General features: G+C 40.2%; 1 protein-coding gene and 1 long non-coding RNA gene across 2 annotated transcripts in view; one reads left to right on the top strand and one right to left on the bottom strand.

Annotated features, from left to right (window-relative positions):
• The window catches only part of SGCE (sarcoglycan epsilon), a 32,664-nt gene extending 31,215 nt beyond the window's left edge, over positions 1-1,449 (bottom strand). Inside the window, 2 exon segments of the mRNA XM_068210827.1 lie at positions 1,112-1,227; positions 1,229-1,449. Of these exon segments, the coding sequence (XP_068066928.1) occupies positions 1,112-1,227; positions 1,229-1,287 (175 nt within the window). The 5' untranslated portion in view covers positions 1,288-1,449.
• Positions 1,450-5,738: 4,289 nt separating this feature from the next.
• Positions 5,739-22,959, top strand: LOC137485969 (uncharacterized). The gene is made up of 3 exons (XR_011005525.1): positions 5,739-6,631; positions 19,657-19,731; positions 21,227-22,959. It is a non-coding gene; the product is annotated as an uncharacterized lncRNA (long non-coding RNA).
• The last annotated feature ends 1,392 nt before the right edge of the window (positions 22,960-24,351 follow it).

Raw genomic sequence — 24,351 nt, 5'->3', positions numbered from 1 at the left:
AGGTAGGAAAAATTTCCACATAAGGGAATAGCAGTGTCTTGCATCTAACAAATGAAGTTTTATCCTCACACTGAACAACTTCGCACTTAAGTTCTTACCACATCTTTAATATATCCAGTATCTCATTCTGCTGCCAATAACCTATTACAAGTAGGGTCATAAATAAAAGAAGGGTACCTAGAGGTTACCTCCTCCTAGGGGTATTAGGAGAGTACCTAGATACTATTCAAGAGGATATAGAGCAGACTGCTTGCAGATAACACACCACTGACCTCTCAGAACTCAAAATAACACAAATAGATTTCCTGCTGTTAACTTACTCTGGTGTAACAAGTCTCACAAAGGCAGTCATGTGGCTGGGCTGCTATTAAGTGTTAGCTGTTTGATGCATTTCACTGTGAAGAACCTTGCAGGTGGAAATCCTGCTTACTGCATGAAAGCCATTATTTAGCTTTCAGGGACCAGGATAAAGACTTTTTCTGAATTCCCAATTCTGCCTCGGTTGGACTAAGTGGTCAAGATGGGAAATAACGGAGAAGAAGGGCCACACAAAAGACAACCCCGTACTCACAACAGCCCGTCTCTCGCGTCAGGCACCAGGTCGGGGGACCGGAGGAGCGCAGCGGGCCCGGCCCAGTCCCCGGGAGCGGAGCCTCCCGCGCCATCCAGCGACTCTGAGCCAGGCCCGGCTCCCGCGCCCCGCCGGCAGTCCCGCTCCGGTCTCACCCGCCGCCCCCGGGCTCCCTCAGCCCGGGCCCCCGCCGCGCTCGGGCGCGCCCGCCGTGCCGGGAGGGGCTGTGGCGGTCCTGGGGCGGGGGCGCACAGGCCGCATCCCCGCGCCGCCTGTGGAGCGTCCTCCGGTGTACGAATTCACAACACTGCGGGAGCCGCGGCATGGGGGGATGCTGGGACCGCCCGGCCCCCGCACTGACAGGGGGCACTGAGCAGCGGGAACGGGGCGCGCAGCGAGCCGCAGCCGGAGGGCGAGCCGGGGGGGCGGTTCCGCCGGGAGGGGACGCCAAGCCCAAGCAGGGGGAGCACCGCGGCGCAGGCCGGCCGCTGCCGGCGGGGCCCGCCACCGCTCGCCGCGGGGAGACGCGCCGTGACCGACCTGTCAGCAGGAGCGTGGTGAGGGCGCTGTGCGGCCACGGCCCCGCCGCGCAGCACCGCATCGCTCCCCGCTCCTCCGCCTGCTGCTGCCGACACCACCACCGCCGCCGCATCCTCTACGCCGCCAAGTACCGCTACTCCTGCCGCCGCCGCCTCGCCCCGCGGCGGCCGGAGCATCCTCCCCTTCCCGCCCCGCTCCTCCCCGCCCCGCCCCGGCGGCCGTCTCCAGGCAGCGCGGCCGGGAAATGCCGGGCATGCCGGGAGCAGCCTGTGGCCGCCATGGCGGGGTGGGCACGGGGAGTGGAGCTGCTCGGTGCGGGCTCCGCAGGGAGCGGGCTCCGCAGGGAGCGGGCTCCGCGGGACACGGTTCCCCTCAGGACGCGCGCAGAGCGCTTGTGTCCCTTGGCGGAGGCGGGGGCTGCTCAGCCCTGCCCTGCCCCGCGGTGCAGATGTGGCGGGACGAAGCCTTGGTGCCCCGGGTGGAGGGACAAGGCAGCGGCTGAGGTGCCCAGCCCATCCCAGCCCAGCCTAACCCGCGCCTTCCCTTGGAGACCCGGCAGGGGAGGGCGGCATCCCACACCTCACAGGCTTACCTGGTGCACACGAGTGTGCTGTGCTCTTGGAAAAGATCGTGGCGAAAGCCCTCCCAACAGCAGGTTTTTGAACACCTTACTCTGTCATACTGGAGGGGCTCCAGCAGAGGGTCAAAAAGATGATTAGGAGTCTGGAGCATCTCTCATGAGAAGAGACTGCAGGAACTGGGCCGCTTCAGTCTGGAGAAGACTGAGAGGGGAACATCAGCAACACATATAAATATCTCAAAGGTGGGTGCCAAGAGGATGGCGCCAGGCTATTTCCAGTGGTGGTCAGCAACAGGATGAGGAGCAATGGCCATAAATCGAAACACAAGAAGTTTTACCTCAGCATGAGGAAGAACTTTACACTGAGGGCAGCAAAGCACTGGAACAGGCTGCACGGAGAGGTTGTGGACTCTCCCTCTCTGGAGATGTTCAGAACCCACCTAACACACATTCCTGTGTGATCTCCTCTAGGTGACTTTGCCTTGGCAGGGGGTTGGACTGGATGATCTCTGGAGGTCTCTTCCAATATTAAAAATTCTGTGATTCTGTGACACCAGCAGTAGGGCACCTGGCAGGCTAGCCTAAGTGCACACAGATACGGCTGTGGAGGAGGAGATCACAGCAAAAGCCCTTGCAACTGCAGTTTTCTGACTAACTTACCTTATTTTAAGCCTATATCCTTACTCCACATAAAGCTGGTTTGTTTCTTCCAGTGTTCAGCAGCTGTTCCTGCAGCTGGTGGAACTGTGAGTGGGATGTCAGGAGGGGTTGGTCAGGGTCCCAGCTCCAGGCTGACCTGTGTGTGGAGGCTTGCATCCAGTTTCCTGGGTCAGGTCTGACCATTCTATGCTGTCTCACTTCCACTGTCTGCATTATGCTTTCTGGACTCATTACTGATTTTTGTCATTTAATGTCTGTGGCAAAGCTTAAAAGCTATGGCAGTCTTTGCTGAGCTATGAAAGCAAATCTCCCTGTGGAGGATGGAAGAATATTGTCAAAAGTAGTTCTTTGCAATGGTGATGTATTTTGAGAGTAGGTGTATGTATATGTCATATATAACTGCTTAAGACACAGTGCTATGTAAATACTGCATTTTCTTCCAGGGAGCTACTCTCTCTCAGCTTTCTGAATGATTCATATAAGAGTAATCCCTGTACTAGAACCACATACTTCACAACAAAAGCCCATCTCAACAAAAAAATCAGTTTTTACTTGTATTTTCTCATTCTAGTGGACTGTCATGTTTGCTATTTGAAAATTGCAGTAAGTCTTCCATTATCCATGAAAATAACCTTCCTTCATTTTGCATAGAGAATTTTGATTTCTCATGAAATTTCATAAGCATTTGCACTCTAGCAAGCCAAAGGTATTTGCAAAAAAGTAATAATAATTGTATCCTTTTGAGATTTGGAAGAAAGAAATATAATCTGTCTTACTCAAATGGTATTTACCTTATTGAACTCTTTATAAGCTGGGGAAAAAAAGACAACTGTAGAAGACTTCACCCTATCCATCTTTAGTCTTGTTACAGCTCTAAATTTCCATTAATCCATCTCATGAAGGGGAACTTTACATAGCAAGAGCTCTTCAGTATAAATATTCTGCCTGACATTAAAATGCAAAATAGTCTGGTGTTTTAGTCAGCCAGCTCATTATCCTAGATAAAGGACTTTTTTTCTTCTCATCCCACAGAGACTTTCAGAATATATTTAAATTTTAATTTGACTACAAAGATATTTAAGAGCAGAAATCACACTCCTTCCCTTACCTGTGCCTAGAAGTACTGTTCTGTTTCATGACACCTTTTGATTTTGGGTAGGCCTATTTCCTCTCTGAAATTAATGTGATTTTTTTGCTCATTCCCTTATGTAAGTATAGAAAGCCATACAGATGCAGCTGTTCCATAAGAATCGTGGATAGCCAGCTCATGCTATGATGGTAATGTTTAGACTAACAAGTCTATAGAATATATGGGTAGCTCTCCAACACTAATTGTAATGCTAGTGAAGTGTCTGATTTTTGTAAACATCTGTACTGTCATCAGCTTATAAATTACCATTTTCTTTCCAAGTATTGCATGTTGAAATATTATACAGTATAAAACAATCACCATCATTCTAATGTAATAGCAGCACTGTAACAGTGCTCAGTGCTTTGCCACCTTTGCATAGAAAGAAGTGCCCATTTATCTAAACCATGTTTGTGATGTCCTCTGGAGAAGAAAAGGTCATGGACATGGAAAGCAGTGCCACAAAAGCCTGCCTTGTCCCACTGCTTCCTTCCTGGCAGCCCTTGTGTGTGGGTGGGTATCTGTCTTTTTTATAAGTGTATCTTGAGGCTGGCATTCCAAATCACACATCACTGACCCCGCCCTGCAAGACAGACTGACTGACCTGGGAAACTTTGCCTAATGCAGTGCACTTAAGAATCCTACCCTTACATTCCTAAAATTGAGTGGTATGAATACAACAGCTTGTTTAAATCAGCTACCAGTGATTTGATATTGATTAGTAATACTCCCTCTGTAAGTATTTATTTCTCCTGTAATTTAACAGACTGCCTGTATTGAAACTAATTGAAAGGGAACAGTGATGAGACATTTTTACAGAAATTGTTCTGTATTCCATATTTACTGCATTTGCTTTGGCAAGGAGCAGAGCTGGCTTCTAGCACTACAATAGTTTTTAGCTAAAGCTTTTTAATTCCAGAGTATATACCCCAGATTTTTCAGGAATGCAAAAGTAACAATTACTGTTTCCCCATGCATTTTGCAGACTTCAAAGGTTTATTTTGTTGTTCAGACACATTAGGAGGCTGATTTCATGCAGAAAGAATACAACCTAATCCATTTGCCTCTTTCTTTTAGAGCACAGGTTCTTTGAGCTTGATCTTTATAGGTACTGAATGGTTGCAAGTGTTTGGTGTTTCTGGAGATCAGCCCACCTAAACAAAAGAAGGGCAGTCTTTTTTTTTTCCCTTCCTTTTTTTTAAGGCATTCTTGTGAGAAAAATATTTTTATATTGTTGTATAGCTTTCAGTAAGGTTAGCAACTAGTATACATATGTCATTATGTAAGACATAAACAGAACAACTGCAATTCTTGTTACAGTTTGCAAGTCCTGAGGAGTTTATAATACCACCTTTCATTACATTCCAAGGATTCTTATTTCCATTTGTACTTCTTTCTTTCTAATGTTTACTGGAAGCCTTTTGGCATGTTAATGTAGTAATTTGTGACTACAGTACACTATTTGTTTTCATGCAGTGTTCAACGAAATGTTTTATATGCAGCACTGCTACAGCATACTATATACAACAAAAAATTCTTTAAATATTAGGAGGTTAAGAATTTTGGTATTATGTCAACTGCACCCAACAGATGCTTACTGAAACAAAGCACATTACTCAAAACTTCCAGAGTTGAACAGAAATAGATTTATGAGCTGTGTTTTTAGCTGATTTAGCCCATGTATTTTATGTTTTACTAGAATTTTAAAGTGTAAAGAGGAGCTCAAAAGATCAAATTATATAATACATATTTTATATGTATTATATATTATATAGCAGTTATCTCTAGAAGCTGGCATATATTCTGGAAAATACCATGTGTTTGGAGAAAGAAGGTTATATCCAAATATAAGAGTGATAAACAGGAACAGATTTTAAAAAATAAGAACTTGGAAGAAACAAGAAGTGCACTGTAAGTTAAAACAGCCCACAAGAGTCTTCAGTTTGCTGAAGCAGCACTTGCATAGCCAGCAGCCCTATGTGCCAGTAACTTTGGACTTATTTTTTAGGTTATAGTTTCACATGTCAATGTGGATCTTCTGGCTTTTAAGACAGGCTCTACTGCATCTAAAATACTGGTTCTTGTCAACATTATAGCAAGCTTTACGCCTTTATATGTTAAAATGGCCCATACTTGCCCCTCTCTCCCTCTTCAGGGCACTGTTAGGTAGCAATGAATAAAATAATATCAAGGTGTGCTTTTCTTTTTTGCTGCTGGGTGCTCACTGGTGGCTCATACTACAGATTAAAAAAAAAAAAAAAAAGTACTGACTCTGCTTTTCACCACAATTTTTCCTGTGCTCAAAGCTTTTAGGGAACAGATTGGTTTAAAACATTAATATTGCTATCTGGGATTCAAACTGCTATTCTTGAAAAATACAAAAATAGCTAGACAGTGGTAAGTTTGATTTTTCTTTTCTTGTATTGGAAAAGGCTGCATCCTGTAAAATGGCACAGAGAATAAATACCGTACATATAATGATTTATCATAGAGAGAAAAATAGTACTAGAAGCATCATCTGAATCTCTTTAAATGTCTGTCTGTAGTACTCAGATTAGTAGGCTTCTTAGTCCAGTATAAGTAGGAGTAAATTAATATTTTCCTCATCTTTTCTGTGAGCTCTGCCATTCCTAAACTGCTAGATTTGGCTTAATTTCTTGTAAAATCTCCATAGAGAAGTTAGTTTGATGACTATATTAGTTTAAAATTCTATTATTGTGTCTTCATTGTTCAACAATTCTTACAAAAGTTCCTTGTTTCAGCCTTTTTTTGTAATCCTCAGCAAGACGAATCTCCCCCACCTGAGAAGGTAAATATGAGTGTCTGTTCAAAAGCATTTATGAAATACAATTATCAGAGTTAACGGCTGAAAAATGGGAGCTTCTAAATTCTGCTAACATGTCTTAACAAAGCTATGCACCTTTTGGGGATAATGTAACTAAGATACTCAGTACTTCAGAGGTCCTCTGTGTGGAAACAGGAGAATATTTATAGCTTGAATTAACTTTTTTTGGTTGTTGTTTTCTTTTTAATAAAGCATAGGCCCTGGAGTGCGGCTGCATGATGATACATTCCCTGGCTACACAGAAATAGCTCAAAAAGAATTGTTAGAGAAAACAATGGGCTAGATGAGCACATTGGCAAATGCAGAGTGAGTAAATCCTAATCTCTGGCAAAAATGTCCATCTATTCTCCCTTGACCAAGTAATTTATGACAAAGTTGACTGGAAAGGACTGGCATTATCCCAGAACCAGTATTTGTAGTGAAAGCAACTTACTGTCTGTGAAATGTAACTAGAGTGAAAGTTGCAATTCTTGTTAGGGGTTTCTTGTGCATTGTCATAGGTGAGCCTGTGTATGTCTGTGAACTTAAGTCTTCTGTTATGTTTGGTGGAATAAATGAAAGTGGTGTTTGGGAGAAATAGTTCCCATGTCAAGATGGAATCTATGAATAATTTGGGGAATGGATCACACCTAGCAGGAACTCTTGCAAATGCCAAACCTTGGATGTCAGTATCATGTTGACCAGGTTATATAACACATGATCCAGCCTCATTAGGGATTCTCATCCCAAAGAAGTGGAAACGTGGGCCAACACTGAACAAGGTGTAATTCCTTCTATGGGAGTAGTAAACACCCAGTGCTTAAGGCAACATCTTTGAAAAAAACAAGTTCATCATACATCCTTGATGAAGAATAAAGGAGGGTGTTGGATTTTTACCTAGAGTAAGCCCTTGCCAAGAGTGTGGGAGCTGCAGAAACACCTCTAAGGAGCAGAGCAAAAGTTTGTGACAGGTGTGTTATGTGCAGATTTAAGAAAACAGTTTGATGAAAAATAGGATATTTTCAGCCTGAAGGCAGGAAATTTGAAAGTGATGTTAGGAGGAAGGGCCAAGGTTCACACAAAGAACAAGTTTTTTCTCTGTTCCAGAACAAGTTTTGCTTGGAGGAAAAGCTAAATACTTGTATGTTTTCTTTTAAATAAGTATCATGTGGTCTCCAAAGTGTTTATGTGAGGTATTACCTTATATGGAGAAATCCAGGCTGAAAGTGGCTCTTTGAGGGTAGCAGTTAAGAAAGACTAAAAAGACAAAGAGCATGCCACAGAGTACAATAATCAGATTTACATCCAGGAGAACGTGGAGGCTGGGAGGGTGGAATGCAGCTGTAGTTTCAGGATTGTTGAATGTCGTTCTGTCTAAACTGGGATCTGAAGGCGTGCCTTATCTAAACATATCAGAACTAGTCTCGAGTAGTGTGGAGTTCATACAAGTTTTGTGTCTTGTATAGATGTGATTTTGTGAGATGTGTATTGACTGAGAGCAGCAAACATGAACACTTTTCCCCCAGATAATAAGTAGCAAAGGAGACAGATATTTTCAGTTTTCAGAAAAAATGCCACATATAAACAAGGTTGTGCTCAGGTGGCTGTTGTTTAACTGCCATGTCTTCACACATGGAGCGCTTGCGTCTTTTGGCAAGTAAGACATGTTTTGTTTAGGAGAAGCTAATCCTGTATCACTGTGTTTTGGCTTTCAATTCAACTATCTAGCAGTTGCCAGTTGTCTCAGTTTATAAAATATTACAGATCCTGAGGGGGAAAATGAGTAACAGAATTACTGAACTGCAGTGTTTTATCTGAAGAGGTAGAGGACCAGCCAGCTAAAGGCAGGTGATCAGAGAAACTAGAAGTTAATCTGGGAAGGAACAGCCTAGAGAGGGTCTTGCCCTTTGCGACTCTCATTAACTTCAGAAGGAATTGAGAATTTGGCACTCTGGAAAATTAGATAATCTTAAATTTGGGTACCCAAAGAGTTAATGCATTAGTCTTTTTCTGAGCATTCATGTTTCAATATTATTACTTACCAGTCTTGGACAGGTTTTTTATTTTCTCTGTTTCACTATCTGATGATAGTAAATCATGTGAATGTTGAAATATCCAAGGTAGATGAAGAGTATAGGTATTGCAGTAGACTGTAAATAGTGCTTTAAGTCATGAATGAAGGTGGGCAGTACCACTGTGAACTGGGAATGCTGTTAAATGTACGTCTATAATCATAGGGAGGTAGAGAAGGAAGGGGTAATGTGGAAGTCAGAAGTCCTGTGAGCCTCACCTTTATAAGGGGTTTGTGCAGGACTGAAAATTTGGCAAAGCTTTCCTTGTCAGACTTCTGGGTCCAGTCTTATCCATACATACTGCTGGCATGCTTTGCTTCAGATCAGTAGGATTCAAAATTCTTCTTTTTAGCTTCTTCTGAAGGAAGAAGGAAGGTGATTTCTGACTCTTCTAGGCTTGCTCCTCTGTTTGTCATGTGGAAATAAACTACAGCTTTCTGGCAGCCCCCTGGTTTTGCCTTCATGCAAAGTGTTTGGATTACATGAACCTATATTATTATACACCGTTTTTCTGAATTTTTTTAATGTAAAAAGCTGAGTATTGTAAATTCTTAGAAACACATCAGGTTAATAAGTCTGACCACGAAGCATCATTAGTACCTGACAGTTCTGGTTTCACAAGTCTTGCAAAAAATAAGCCTCATAATGTTTCCTCAGGTTTTTATAAGAATTTTTTGAGCATTCACATATTATCTTTCAATAAATCCTAACTGTCTTGATTTGTAGTAGGAAAGAGATGGAAATTAAGTGCAGCATTGTTACAGAATTTTAAGTCAAATTATGCTTGTGATCTGTCATTTCCATAGTTTTTGCATTGTTGGCACATCTGCATTTTAAATATAATTGAGTTTCATTGCTCTGATGTGTTTTTCTGCAAAATTAAAATCTTCATCTTTGCTATTTTCTCCTGCAAAGCAAATTCTATGCCAAATACAGACCATAGATATGAAACTCCTTGATTTAATATTATAGATTGTATCTGCTGACATTCTGAATGTTTTCATGTTTTAACCAGTCAGACCTCCGTTTTTTTCCAGCAACTCTGAATTATTTTGAAAATTTGTTTCAAGTCTTTGTTTAGCATGTGTATATTTTCCACCTGATTAGAACTTTTATCTTTAAACCTCTCCATTGCTTTCCTTGAAATGTTTAAAATGCAACCTTAATCTATGCATACAATTTTACTACAGACAATTGTACAGGTTTAAAATAATTTTCCAATTTTTAATTGGCCCTTTGTCAATCTCTTCCTTCTTCAACTCTGCAAGATTGTGTATGCATTGTATTTCCTTACATCTATTAAATTTACTCTGCTCTCTCCAAAATGTTCCTGCAGAAATGGAAGAGTTCCTTGCTTTTTTAAATATTGATTTGTGAGAATTACAGAGCTGTATTTAGACCCCTCTGCTTGTCTGTGTGCAGTCTCTCATGCTCTCTCTTTCCACATGATGTAGTTTGGCTGCTGGGAGGAGTGAGTTGAATGCCTAGAATGATGGCAGGAGGGATTAGTGCCCAGGTTTTGGGGGTTCGCCTGACTTGTTTGTAATTGTCATCCTTTCTATGATATATTCCCTTTCTGTATCTTCTTGTGAATACATGTTGTCACTCTGGTTAGTTAGGCCTAAAGTGGGGGAACTACGTGAAGAAAAGTCTCAGGTACTTTGTATATGCCAAGACAAAAGTGTTTATTTACCTCACTGAAGGTGACAGTTCTGTTTATCTTTAGGAGAAAAGATTTTAACTAGCAGACTTGTAATAACCTTGATAATGAAATAACAAGCTGTACACAACCAGTGGGATATTCTGGAACTCAAGGAAAGCACATTGTGAATACACAATTTTATAAAGGTTAAACCACTCCAAATTAACTATCTGGAGAACAAATTTGAGTATTTTCCCTGAAAAAGTAACATTCCATTTTCAGCATGTGCCATCCCTTGAGCTGTAAAATTGTTGCCACCAGACAAGCTAACGATACAAGTCCTTTCATTTAATTAGAGGTTTGTTGATTGATTTTTATTTGAGGGAGAGAGAGGGAGGGTAGTTTGTGTTTTTGGCAGGAAGGGAGTTATTTTGCTTTTACAAGGAATAGATGTCCTATATTATATGAACTAAAGACATGCATGTTCTCAGCAAAGTACCAGAACAAAGACAAAATCTCTGCATGAGAAAACTTACTGTGTAGGAGGATCTTTATGTAGCAGATCAGCTGCATTAAGGTAGAAATTACAGTATTTAACTCCCCATGAAGTTGTAATGTGAGCCTGTCACACAGACAGTGTAAAAAGCTGTGGGCAAAAGTTCTTGTTTGACTCAGGAATACTCAAACCAACTTTCCTTGAGGGGAAAAAATGCCCAAAGGATGTATGTAGAATAATGATTTATATGGTAGTAATATATTCTGGAAGGAGACAATGGAAATTGGTTGCAGGGGGTAGGATTTGACTTTGCATGAATGGAGTCAGTTTCTAAGTGCCAATACAATTTAATATAAGATTGCAAGAAAAACATGAAAGATCAGAAATAACAGGATAAGCACAACTGGAAATATTTGCTTGCTAGGATGGAGGAAACTAGTGAGGTAATTAATGGTTTGTAAGAGGGGATGCTTTTGTGAAATGGTTTATAGCAATTGTAGGAGTACCAAGCAGGAATTAGAAAAGGCAACAGAGGAGGTAGCAGTAGTTTAGGAACTTCAGAAGATAGGCAGTCAGAACTTGGGCAAAGGTTTCCTCCACAGGAAATGAGAGAAAGAACTTGCTTGTTTTTCAAGGACATATAAAGGGGGAATCAACAAGGCTTGGCAAAAATACTCAGAGAGGTGGGAGAGAAGAATAACTACAATATGTTGTTCTGACAAACAGTAGGATGCTGGAGCTGTGAAAGCACAGAAGACTGGTTTTGAATGGGGCAGCTGCTGTGAGATTATAAACACGGTCAAGTATTAAGTATAGTTGAACAGAGCTGAATATTCCCATTGAAATTTCCAGACTGAAGATCCTGATATTTACGTAGGTGTAACTGCAAATTATGGCTTTTAATTGGCATTTCTGTGCCTTTCCTGTTTATGCTTTTGCAACAGGTACAAACAACCTTTGACAATCATGTAACAAAAATTGGTTTGTAGGGAACAAATACACATTTTTTCATGTGTGCAAGAAGTATAGCAGATATGCTTAAGTGTGACAAGACAGGCCCTGGCTTGTGATAAGAGCTCACATGATCAAACTCCTGTTTGACTGACTTCAAGTGTTGGTAGTGCAACTGTCACAGTATAGCTGAGCTTTGTCTTAAAGCTTTAAATCCTGGGACAGGAACATTCATGGAACATAGCAGATTCTCTCTCCATAAGATCTCACTGATTCACAGACTCCTGTAATTCCTAAAGAAATAAAAGGGAGTTATGTTTAGTTTTACCTCAGCTGCCTACTTTGAGTTCAACTAGCCATTATTCATGAGAATATTTGGTATTCTACAGAACACAAGTCCTACGAGGAGCAGCTGAGGGAGCTGGGGGTGTTTAGCCTGGAGAAGCCCCAGGGGGGGGAGCGTACTGCTCTCTATGACTACCTGGAAGGTGCTGGAGCCAGCTGAGGGCTGACCTCCTATCCCAAGTATCAAGGGATAGGACAAGAGGAAATGGCCTCAGTTGTGCCAGGAGAGATTTAGATTGGATATTGGGAAAAATTTCTTCACTGAAAGAGTTTCCAAGCATTGGAACAGGCTGCCCGGGAAAGTGACTGAGTCACCATCCCTGCGGGTATTTAAAAGATGTGTAAATGTGGTGCTTGAGGAAATAGTTTAGTGCTGGACATTTTAGCAAAGCTTTGTCTTTATGAGTTCATAGCAAGAAAAGCAACATAAATGATACTCAAAATTAGATTCTGTAGAATAATTCTGAGAATTGTGCTGCCAGCTAAGTTGTCCTTTGATTTTAAAATGCCATTAAATCTTGAATTTATATCTAGATTCAAAAGCCTGTTTGATCTGGTTTTTCCTCCCTTGTACAAGTTTTTATGAGAAATTAGATGCTTGTAACTACTTAGATTTAAAGATAACTAAGACTATTCAGTGAGTAAAATCATGCTTAGAGTTAAAGCTGTTGAAACCAAACCTAAATCCTGCCTGTCTCTTTTTGCCTCCTACACCTTTCCAAAAATGATAAGATCTAATGCTTGCCAATTCTGTAGTTGTATTATTATAAACTTACAAAGCACAACAAGGTCCAAATTAATTCTGTCTCCTTTAAGTAGCCCTGTAGATGACTGCTATATATGCACAAAGTAGTTTTTGCACTGTTCCTTCTGAAATTCAAATGCAACTTAAAATATTTCCAGCCCATGACCAAGTTTTTGCACATTATTAAATGAATGAGTTCTTGTTGGCAATCATCACAGATACTTATTTCTTCTGAAAGAATAGTAAACATTTGTTCTCTCTCTGCATGACTGAATTTCACAACAAAGGAAAAAAGTTCTCTCAATCTCTTTTACTCAAAATTAGCTTCAGATTGTGTAGGAGACTGTACAGCCTTGGTCAGCTTGTTGGGGAATGAAACTAATTTTTCTCACTGGCATTTTGTAAGTTATATTGCAAAAGCAGGAATTAATTCCTTGGCTGTTAATCACAGACTGCTGGAGTTCAGCATTTTCTATATCACAACAGTCATCTGTTGTTACTTTTAACAAGTCTTTTCCTCACCCAAACAGAAGTGTCAGAATACTGAATGCCATTTACAGGAGTACTTAATTACCAGAACTGTTGCAGTTAGTCTAGCACTACTTTCAGAGTCCTCAACACAACTTTAGGTTATTGGTGGTACTTCAATTTTATGTAAATTGCAAAGCATTGAAGGATATTTTTAGAAATGCCTAATCCAGATCTGAAGCAAGTTTAACTGAAACTGGAACAACTCAGCTTTTTGTGTTTCATAGCAGCTTTACAGACTGTGATGAGAAAAACGGTTGTTTTCTCAAAAAGCAGTGTCAGTGCACAAAGTAGATGCACACTGGAATCTCCTCTCAGCTTCTGCAAAGAAAGATAGCAACTAGTAAAGCATAATACTGTAAATAAATCATATGAATGATGTGTTGTAAGAGATACTGTATTACTCTCTGACATTTTCGGGGAGAAACAGAAGATGAGATTTGGTTCAGGCCATCTAAGTAAATATTTTCAAAGCTACATTTTTACTGATGAGTGTGTAGATTTATGTCTAGTCAAAAGGATGTCTTTTTGCATATTCAGCTGGCTGAATTTTATGTCTCTATGCTCACTTTCTAATAAATAAAGAGAGGGGCAGGATCACACCAGGCTGAGACAAGTCTCCTGAGGTGAGATTAATGCCTTTCTGATAGTGCCTATCTGTCTTTTCTTGAGGTCTCTGACAGTTAAATGGCTAAACTTAAGTGAAATGACTGTCTTCCACAAGGGAAACCTTGAGCAAGTATCGAAAAATGAAAGTGATAGATGATGTATTCTCTTAAACTTACATCAACAGATCAATTTTTTTACTGCTTGCTTTTATGATAGTATCTAGGAACACTAGATATGCACAAGGTGCTTCAGGCTGTATAATCACAGAATAAAAAGCCAGTCCTAACTCTTGGACTTTACACACTAAATATAAAACAACATGACAAGAACACAGAAAACAGAAGGAGCAAGAAGGGTAGTGAGAGTGCCTGGGTCAGTAGAAATCACCACCCATCAAAAACCCAGTAACTAAGAGTTTTGCAGACTTTGTAACAAGAGCATTACCATGTGACTTGGAGGTTGATGGGATTGTAACTGTGGGGATGAAGAGAAAGAAAGAGAAGAGCCTCTGAAGAGAAGAGCCTCTGAAGGGAAAGGATCATGGAGACATATTTATGGGAAGTAAATACATGGTCATTGTGAACTGATGGGAAGTTTTGACCCTAGTTTTGAGCAGAGTTCCAGTGTTTGGCCACTCTCACTGTCAAAAAGTGTTTTCTTATGTGTAAGTGGAATTTCTTATATTTTGTGTCCATTTGCTTTTATCCTGTTACTGGGAACTACTGAAGAGAGCCTGGCTCCATCTTCTTTATACACTCCCATCCAATATTTGTACACACTGACAAGATGCCCCTGAGCTTTCTGTTCTTCAGTCTGTTCTCCAAGAACAGCCCTGGCTATCCCAGCCTCTTTTATGGCAGTTGTTTCAGTCACTTGGTCATCTTCATGGCACTTCACTGGAATTGTTCCAGTTTAATGTTTATGTCACACTCTGGGGGCCTGACCTTGACTCAGTACTCCAGGAGTGTTTTACCGATGCTGAGTGGAGGGAGGGGGACCTGCTGGCAACATTTTTCTTAATATAGTACAGAAGGATGCCGGTCATCTTTACCAACACCTTACAAAGTCTGGCTTGATAGAAGCCAGAGTGTTGAAGTAAGAATATAGTGAACTTTTGATGGTATAGTCCCCATGTCATTCATAATCCAGTTTTCTCAGTCACCAGCTGTACCAGGCATATCCACCATGAGGTATTGGTAAGAAAAGTTGCTTTATACAGATGCTATTTCCATCACTAGAGTGGTGTGTATTACTTCTGTAAATGAAAATTTCATTAGGCTCAAGAGCACCTCCTGTTGAAGCAGAGGATATGAACTGAATCTTGTGATTCTGGAAAACAGCTTAATCTGCTGACATTTTCTGGATCCTGAGCTGAAAAGAAGGCATCTTGGCCAAGAGAGGAATACAGGCTGCCTCTTGTCTTGTCTCCTGCACACTGGATGAAGGAGAGCAAAGATGGCATTTTCTGGGAGAACAGCCCAAGTTGCATGATATGGGGAGGCTGGAGTGGAGAGTGGGAGATGGAAGGGAAGGAGTAACTCCATACCAGAAGGGAGATGGGAAAGCTCCTGTGTAAACCCTGGGCCAGCTCTCATCCAGGATGAGGAGGAAGACACTTTAAATGAGCATAGGGACAAGGCAGGGGAAATGGGTGGAAGTTAAAATAGAAAGCCATATGTTCCCTTCAAATGTAGATTTGGTGTCATTTGCATGGAAGATGGAGGTAGATTTGGGGGTCTTTCACATTAACCTGTGTAGAACCATTATTAAACTTACCTAGGTGATGTGAGAACTGATGACAAGCATGGAAATTTCTTCTGAAGTTGGATGCTACTAGTGATTAAAACACTTTGAGGTAAAGGCTTTTTAGCAGTATAATTTGTCTGATCCACAATTGTGTTCACTAAGCTACTGCCGTTTCCTGACCTCATGAAATGGTACTGCATGGGAGCTACACAATTCACATGTAATTCCAAAAGATGGCAACCTTAGGCTTCCAAACTGGGGCCTCTGCTAAACAGCTCTACAGCTCCTAACAGTTCATAGTGGAGAAAGTTTGAAAATTCTGTGTTGTCCCAGACTGAGCTTATTTTTCTATTCTATTTTTCATATATTTCTACATATAAGACAAAATACATGCAATTCAGCTGAAAAATGGGCAATTTCTGAAATTCCTTCCTTCTGTGCCTGAAGGAAGGGGAGGTTAGGAAACAGACCTACAATCTCTGTTTCAGACTGTGACTTTGATTATATACAGGAGTGAGGCTCTGCTATCAATCTGTGCAGAAGCTCCTGTGACACAATGACAAAGCAGAGACAGATTGGTAAAAAATGAGAAAGGAACTATTTAATCTGATGAATTTTAGTATACTTGCTCTTGTTTTACAGAATTATTAAGGCTTTATTCCTGCAGACCGCTAGTCTTACCCATATCAGTGTACTTTTAATGACAATCACTACCATTGTGAAACTCTGCATAATTCTGGATAGATACACTCTTGAGACAAGATAAGGTAAACAGCCTTCATACTACATTCATTCTCATGCCTTAAAAGATTCATCTTTTCTCTTGGTTAGTACTTATTTTCTGACTTGATCTTTGTGTCCAGTTCCTGCCTTTTCTGTGGTTTTGTGTCCACCATGAATCTTACTTGTAAATTGTGGCAAGCACATTAAATAGTTAATGACAGAAACTTCATAGAGAAATTAATCAAGAAAGTCAGTTATTTTAGAAATTTTTATTAAATCATGTAGTTACAATCAAAGCTGCATTGACAAAACCAAAAAATTCTGATGCTGAAGTCTAAATTCTGTGGTTTTATGACAAATGCTGCTTTTGCATTACAGGATCATTGCTGGATGGAAAATCAAGCATCTTGCTTATTTTCCAAAAGTCATGTTTGAAAATTATCAGCTTGGAAAAATCTATCTTGGTTTGGCTTAAAGCCAGATTTTGAAATTTCATCTTTCATGAAGTAGAAATGTCTTTCTTCAAGCAGCCCTAGCAGCAGGGTTGAAATCTGAGCCCTACTCCATTTTATGCAAAGCTTTTCAATTCTGCAGTCGTTCATCCCTCCCCAGGCCAGGGATAAAAAATTTGATCTTTATTTGGTTGTGCCAGTTCCTTATGATTTTCCCTTCCTTACTTATACTGTGCTGCTATGAAGGGATGAGTATTGGCCTAAGCTATTACTGTCGTTCCTTCACATATGTAGCAGAACTGGGAGAGAATTTTGAGGCAGTTTTGCTGCTTTTGTGCAGAAAGCTTGTGATTTTAGTTTTGCCCGCAGGGCTATTTTCCTCCCACAGTGTTGGTTGATCATTCTATTTTAACCAACTCAATATTCCAGTAGTTTTGTATCACATTCTTATTACTCTCCATGGTTATGTTTATTGCTTTCATAAGTAAGATTTCAAACAGGGATCTCATTTCTACAAAGTTTATCCTGTGCTACAATTCTCATTACTGAATGCCCGAGCACCTCAATGTTCACTACATTTATCCTTGCCAACCCAGTGGAATAAAGCTTATGGGATAAGCTTTGTGGAATAAATAAAGCTTATTTTTTATCTATTTTTAACAAAGGGAAAACAGTGGTTTGTAGAGGCTAGAATTTCATCTGGCCTTCAAAGGGAAGAAATAGCAGGCTCCTGTGCATAATTTCCAGGTGTTTGACACCCTAATTACCTCTGTTAAACAGTTGGGGTGATGGATGTTGTATATGGGGAAGAGCGATCAGAAGGCGTCGGCATTCTCAGCAGGAAGCTGCTCTGAGCCAATTAGCAAGAACAGGGATGTTTCAGGACCTCCGCCTCCTTTCACAGCTTTGGCATTTAGCTCACTGTGGGCCGGAGGCACCTCCTTCCTTTGGCACACTGCCTCTCCTGCCAGTGCATGCAAGCTCTGAGCTTTGGTGCATTTCCTTTATCCTTCTATGCCTTTTATTTAAAAGAAAAAAAAACAAACCAACACACAAACCCCCACCAAAGCCATGGTGGTTTCCCTCTTCCTCACATCCCTTATATGTGAATCAGCAGCATAAGCATTGTTTGAGAAGGCTTACTGCTCACTTGGGTGTGTTGAAGTTGCATCTCCGAGATCCTGGGGGAATGCCCAAGTTAGCAGGCTGCCTGGGAGGCTGGAGCTAGGGAGAGAGCTGTGCTGCAAGGCTGTATGAGTAAGCTGGGAGTCCTGGGGCCTGGAGGAGGATGACTTGTGACTTGGCTCTCCTGGCAGGGAGGAAAGCAGAGTCCCACCTTCCAGACTTGTTTGTGCATTTTAAACGCAACTCCAAAACAAGTCCAAGGGGTCCAGTCTGTATTTTTGTTACTCAGGTGACAGCCCAAGCTACTCAGTGGTGAATGTGTACTCTTTCATGTCTTCTGCTCCACTCCCTCTCTGCTGTGTCTATCCTCCATTTAAGCATGTTTTTAAGGCAGAAGAGAGGAGGTGAGAGGAACCTCCTTATGCTGAAGAGGCCTTTAACCTAGGTGTCTCATGTTTTCTTCCAGTGAGCGCTCTAACCAGCAGGACACTGTATGAAAATAAACACTTGCAACAATTTTGTCCTCTCTGTGTTTTAAAAGAAAATGTTTACCTGTTCATTTTGTGAAGTACTCTGAGCTCCAGCTGTAGGCTAGGTGTGTTTGGAGTACAGGTATTGGCTCCTTAGGGGCCAGTGTCACCTGGGATTTTTGGGTCTAGAATAGGCAAATGACACAACTGCCAAGATGTTTAATTTTCAGCTTATACAGAAGCAATTTTTTTAGAAAACTTCCAGGTTTAAGTGAAAGGTACCCTTTGGAGTAGGCACTTATAGATTCCTGGTTTATGGTTTTGGAATTGCTATACAATTACATAGGCGTTTAAATTATCTGTTGTATGTAGTCTGAATTGAGTAGGGTCCCATGTTATGTCCTTCCTCTTTTTCCTGTCTCTTTGTCTATTCTATTTTCAAATCTTAAAAAAAATATATAGAGTAGTTACTAATCATAATTTCTGCAATACTTTACCTTATAGTCATGTCTCTGTAATATTGCTCATTATTACAATTTCTTCTTTCTAACATCCATCTTGTTTTAAATCTGTGTATCCTCTTTCTACAGAACATAATTAGATTCAATTATAAGTATACGAGTTTTTAGGAGATATTGTCATTATTGAATCTACTGCTTTCATTCATCAAGGAACACACTTTATACATTTTTGTATTTAAGTCAACGCTTTTCCTCCCATTTTTTTACTGTAACCTTTTACCTCTGTATTTTTCTGTTGAAGATGCAGGGCCAGTTTACTTCTTGTTCCATCAAATTAATTTATAGTAGAGGTACAGTGAAACAGTATCACTGTTTCAAGGGAGATGGTAGATAATCTCATCCATAAATTTAGCTAGAGCTTCTCTCAGAAAACATTGCTGGACTAATTTCAGCCTAACAGTGTACTCTTTATTCTATGCTGATCACATTTGTCTCTGTTCAGATAAAATATAATTCTTTATTCCAGTACATTTTTTCCCTAAGAAACCTCATGAACTAAAAATCAACATGGCAAAATACTCACTAATACTTTGTTATTTGGCAAAAGTGAAACTAGTGGATGATTTGCTGTCTAAGGTCTGGACAAAAACTGAAAATAACTTAAGATTTTCCCCTTCAGAAGCCTAATTCTCTCCATAATTATTGTCATTTCTGCTGCACACAAAGCCCCTCTCAAACTTCACTGGGGATAGTTTCCATAGGAACCACAGAGTGAGAACTGATGAGTCTTGAAACAGTCAAATAATAATCTTCCTTTTTACCAGTGGGCAAAGATCGACTTCTCCACTGTTTAATGGAAGGCACAAGAGCTTATGTTTTGAATGAGGGGAGAAAAAAAATATGTGAAAGGAGACCAATCTGCTTTGTATACCTGAAGGGTTCATTCTTGCTGTATTAAAAGGAGAAATCACTATGTTCTCCTTGTAGGGTTGTATTCCTTGTATTCTGCTTGTAGACTCCTGAATGATAGAAAGGGAAACTCTCTGTAGTGGTCATGAGAAGGTGAGTTAATTATATATATGGCAGAGATACAGTCATGTCATGAACGCAAAATTTTAGAGGCTGTTGAATGATCCTGCAGAAAGCATGCCAGGGGAAGGCTTTCCAGGAGCTGGCACTGACCTGTCTCCAGAACTGAACTGTGCTGGTTTTTGCACTGTGTTGAGTGCCCTCTTACCATGCCTGAGTGTTAGCTACAATGGGGGTTGTCTATTGCAATTTCATGGGAGGGCGAAGAATCCCTCAAGACTGATGTAAGATAATGAATAAAGTCACTCTGAAGTCTTATCAGCTGCTCTGCTAAACTGGCCATTATTTGGTTACCGTAGTCATAGTCACTGGGATTATTTTCCTGAAATATTGAGGAGAGAAGGGAACACTGCATTTCATTCTTGTGAGAAAAAAAATATGGAAAAGATAGAGAAATGTCTGCCCTCTTTTAGATCTGTGATATTGTTATGAAAGATGACCTCAAAAAGGAGAAGAAAACGGGTTCCACAAATCTTGCAGCCAAATTGCAGTTCTCTAAAATTGCTAATGCACAGAAAAGACCAGAAATGTTTCCTTACAAAGAATTAAATTTGGCCAATAAGCTGAGTTTTAATATAGCACAATTTAAACTTGAATTATAGGAGGGTAAATGCCAAGGTATGTTTTTTAAAAAAATTTATTTAACTAATTTTTATATTCTTTACCATCATTTGGTTTTCCAGTGGTTTTGGGTTTGAGTATTTAATATATGCCTTTGTGTAATTATTTTAATCTCCATTTCACAAACATAAAGAGAAAAAAAGGAAAAGTGCACATAGATTAATATCACCGTGCTTGGAATTTTTTTATTGTCTTTTGCAATTAGTTGAAATAATAGAACCTGAGGGAGAATGTTGTTATTTTTGTATTGTGTAATATATCAGATATAGATGTGATTAATTATCTAATCCAGTGATTAAATTAAGAAATCCCATTTCTGTCCCTTACCAGTAATTACTGTGTTGGAGACACTGATGGCAGTTACTGTACTGAAAAAAGAGGACTCAAATTCTAACATTTTTTTCTTAGCTTGTGCATGAAGCTAAGCTAAAACAAGATGCTTGCATTAATAAAAAAAGCATGAAAATTATTTTTTACATTAAAGATGTATTTTGGTGGAGTTCTGAGATAAAAACCAGAATAATGGTAATATTGAAGAATACAGGAGGATGATGGGGTGGCAGATGAAGGACAGTTATGCTCTGTCTTAGGGTCACTTTATTTTGGCCCCCTTAGCCATGCACAGAGACCCTGCAAGCAAGATCTGTGCAGTTTAAATGTGCAAAGTAGTGTTCAATTTGTCCTTGAATTCTAGTATCAGATTTCCTACTGTGTGTTTTATAATGTCTTCATGTTAAATACTGCCCTGTACAGCTCTGGTGGTCAAAGGTAAACACAAATAAAGACTATTTCATCTTTTTAATGCCTAGAAGAGTTTATTCACTTCTTACTGCTTGTGTTTACCCAGTTCTATGCGTGCCTCAACTTCGAGGAGAGAAGAACATCACAAAAATTCTTCATTCCTGTGACCAGGTGACCTAACTGAAGTTAGGCTGGGAAAGAGACTGCTTCTTCTCTTTCCTACAGTCTGTAAACCAGGTGTTTTGTAGATGAGGTGCGTAACAGGCCACCAAATACTAGTATTGGTGGGCTACTTAAAGCTGTTCCCTGCTCTTCTCTGAGCTGGATCCCCAGCTGCTGACCACAGACAGTAGGTAAAATGATTATTAGAGGAGAAGCTGAAGGCTATTACTACTAAAGAATCATAAATTTCAATCACTTATTCTTCTGGAGAAAAAGGACTGCTGCTTATTCTGAAGGTCTGGGTGGTGTGGGGAGGAAGCATGTGATGATATTCATCTGGGAACAGCAGAAAGTGTGGTGGTTCCCAAATATCTGACAGGAGACAGTGGAACAAAGGACAGGGCTGACACAAGTGCCATTTCATCACAGCATGCCCCAATCCAACAGAACCGTTTCCTGGGAGATGGAACAACACTGCGTGCCTATTAATCATGAGAGAAGCTCTCTGCTGTTCTCACAAGTCCTCCAAAACCTGTCTAACTCGAGTGGGCGAGGATCAGCCCATCCATGACAAACTACTGCAGCTTTATCCTACATACTGTATATTATCAAAAATGTTATGTCTGCTCTGAACAAAATGTCCAAGTGTGATAAATGTGGGAAATGTTCCAAGGAAGTGGGCTTGTCTTTGTGAGAAAATTATACTTAAAATAAAACTTTAAGTTAATTCATTGTAATCAGCCTAATCTACAGACCTGCATGAGACACTCATTTTTTTTGTCAATATTGCTGTCACACTCACTGAAATGAATGTTTTGTGCAGATTAGTGTGCTGCTAACTAAACTGCTTTGAAATCTCATAAAATTTACTGTGACTTTCTCCTGTAGCTATGGTTATATGCTGCGGTCTTCTTTATATTGAACCCATTCGGTTTCCTCTGTTATTACAAAAATGTAGGTGCTTTAGGAAAGCTTTCAGTGAAGCAACAGGCATCTTCTCCCCTCCCAGGAGAGCCTACATTTCTAGAGGTTACAGAAGGACTTGTGTAGTCCTGACTGTGAAAAGTACAGCCATACTCTCCTCAAACTGCATAAGGTAGGCCTCACTGCTGGAATGCATCTAAGTTTGATATGGTACAAGCCAAGAGTTCATGATATAGTTCTTTTCATTGTTGAGAATCATGGTAGAACAATGCTAATGGATAATTCACTCTTTTGTAAAGTGTAGAATTCCAGCAGAAGGCAAAACTATCAGATCTACATTTTTTTTTTCTTACACATCCAAGGAAAGAATGAAAGTTTTCTTGGTAAGTAAGCTTTTCATTGAAGAAATACAAGCATCAAATACTTTAGAATCACTAAAAATCTGTCCACTGTGTGCTTATTCTCCGATATTATTCTCTGATATTATTCTTATTCTTCTTGATCATCAGTGATCTACATTTTATTGTGTTTTACTATTTGAATTGCATTATGAGATGAAAAACTTGAAGGCACTTTTAAAATGTAGGTTAGGTTAGAAAAAGCACTGTTCAGAATATCACAAGAGTCATTTAAAAGAAGCTTGTTAGTGTGACATTCATGTCTAACATCAATGTGCTGGGATAAGTTTTTATCTGCAAGGACAAAGGTAGTAATTTTGCATTAAAAAAAGAAAGAAATATCTGATTCCCAGGGAAGGGCAGAAGCATGAAAGTGGTGACCCAGTGAGAAAATTCTGCCAGCAAAGTCTTTGTTACTTGTTTATGTAGTCTTATGTAAACCAAAAATATTTTAATTGTTTATTTAAAAGATGCAATGTATGATTTATGTTGTCTCTTCCAATTATGTATGTCAAATATATTTTACTTTACAGAAACCTTTGAGGCAATTATTCAATAATTGGGCAAGAAGTAACTTAATAACCATTAAGTAGCTCTCCAAACAAGATGTATCTTTTTCTGCAAGTTGTTAAATTTATGAAAGTTAAACCTAAAAGTGTAAGTAAGTAAGTAAGGTTAAGTAAGAGACAAAAAGAGTGTGCTACATGTCAAAATAGCTTCTCTTCTACTTTTACAATTGTGGGGAGCAGTTCAAGAATTACAATCCATTTATCATTATTTCCAGCTACTGCTTGAACTTCTACATTCCTTTTTCATTTCTTAGGCAGATATTACAACATGTATGACATAGCCTAGGATTATTTTTACTACCTAAGCATCATACTGTTTGTGTCTGAAATAATATCAGGTATTCCCCTTACCATACCACTTCTTGAGTTAAACTTACTGCAGTCAGTCACTTTTTTTTTAAACAAAAGAAAGGGCTGCTAGATCAGAAGATCCTAGAGCAACTGGCAAGGAATTTGTTGAGGACCAAGTAAAAGCAGCACCCAAGAAAGAGCTATAATTCAGTATGTTGGAAGCATAACCTTCCCCAGGACTGATCTGTTCCTGATTTCACTGAAATTAAAGGCTGTCTTCTGCTCAGCTTTTGTAGCAGAGGAGTTAGGCTCACAAGAACTCAGTAGATGCCCTGGTGATACACGAGTTAGGCTGTTGCAGCATGACTCAAGCAATGCTGACTTAGGCTAAAAGAGGATCTACTCTAATAAGCAGGGTTATGTTTTTGTCCTTGGTAACATGACTGTGACTTAGACAGCAATCTGACAGGGATTTTCACTGTGCTCTTTCCAAAACGTTCCTACAATGTATCTGATTTGCATGGCAAGGTTTTGGTAGCAGAGGGCTACAATTGTGACTTCAGTGTGAAGCTGATAGAAGCTTCTCCTGTATCTGACAGAGCCAATGCCAGCTGGATCCAGGATGGACTCACCGCTGGCCAAGGCTGAGCCAGCGGTGAGTCCATCCTGGATCTCACTAGTGGTGGTAGAGCCTCTGGGATAACACAGTTAAGAAGGGGGAAAATTATTGGTAGAAGCAACTGCAGCCACATGACAGAAGTGAGAATGTGTGAGAGAAAAATCTCCGCAGACAGCAAGGCCAGAGAAGGAGGGGGAGGAGGTGCATCAGGCACTGGAGCAGAGATTCCTTCCCCTGCAGCCCATGGTGCAGCCCATGGTGAGGCAGC

Source organism: Anomalospiza imberbis, chromosome 1 (genome assembly GCF_031753505.1).
Source record: "Anomalospiza imberbis isolate Cuckoo-Finch-1a 21T00152 chromosome 1, ASM3175350v1, whole genome shotgun sequence".
NCBI classification, from domain to species: Eukaryota; Metazoa; Chordata; class Aves; order Passeriformes; family Viduidae; genus Anomalospiza; species Anomalospiza imberbis.
This window is presented reverse-complemented; position numbering and strand designations above follow the sequence as displayed.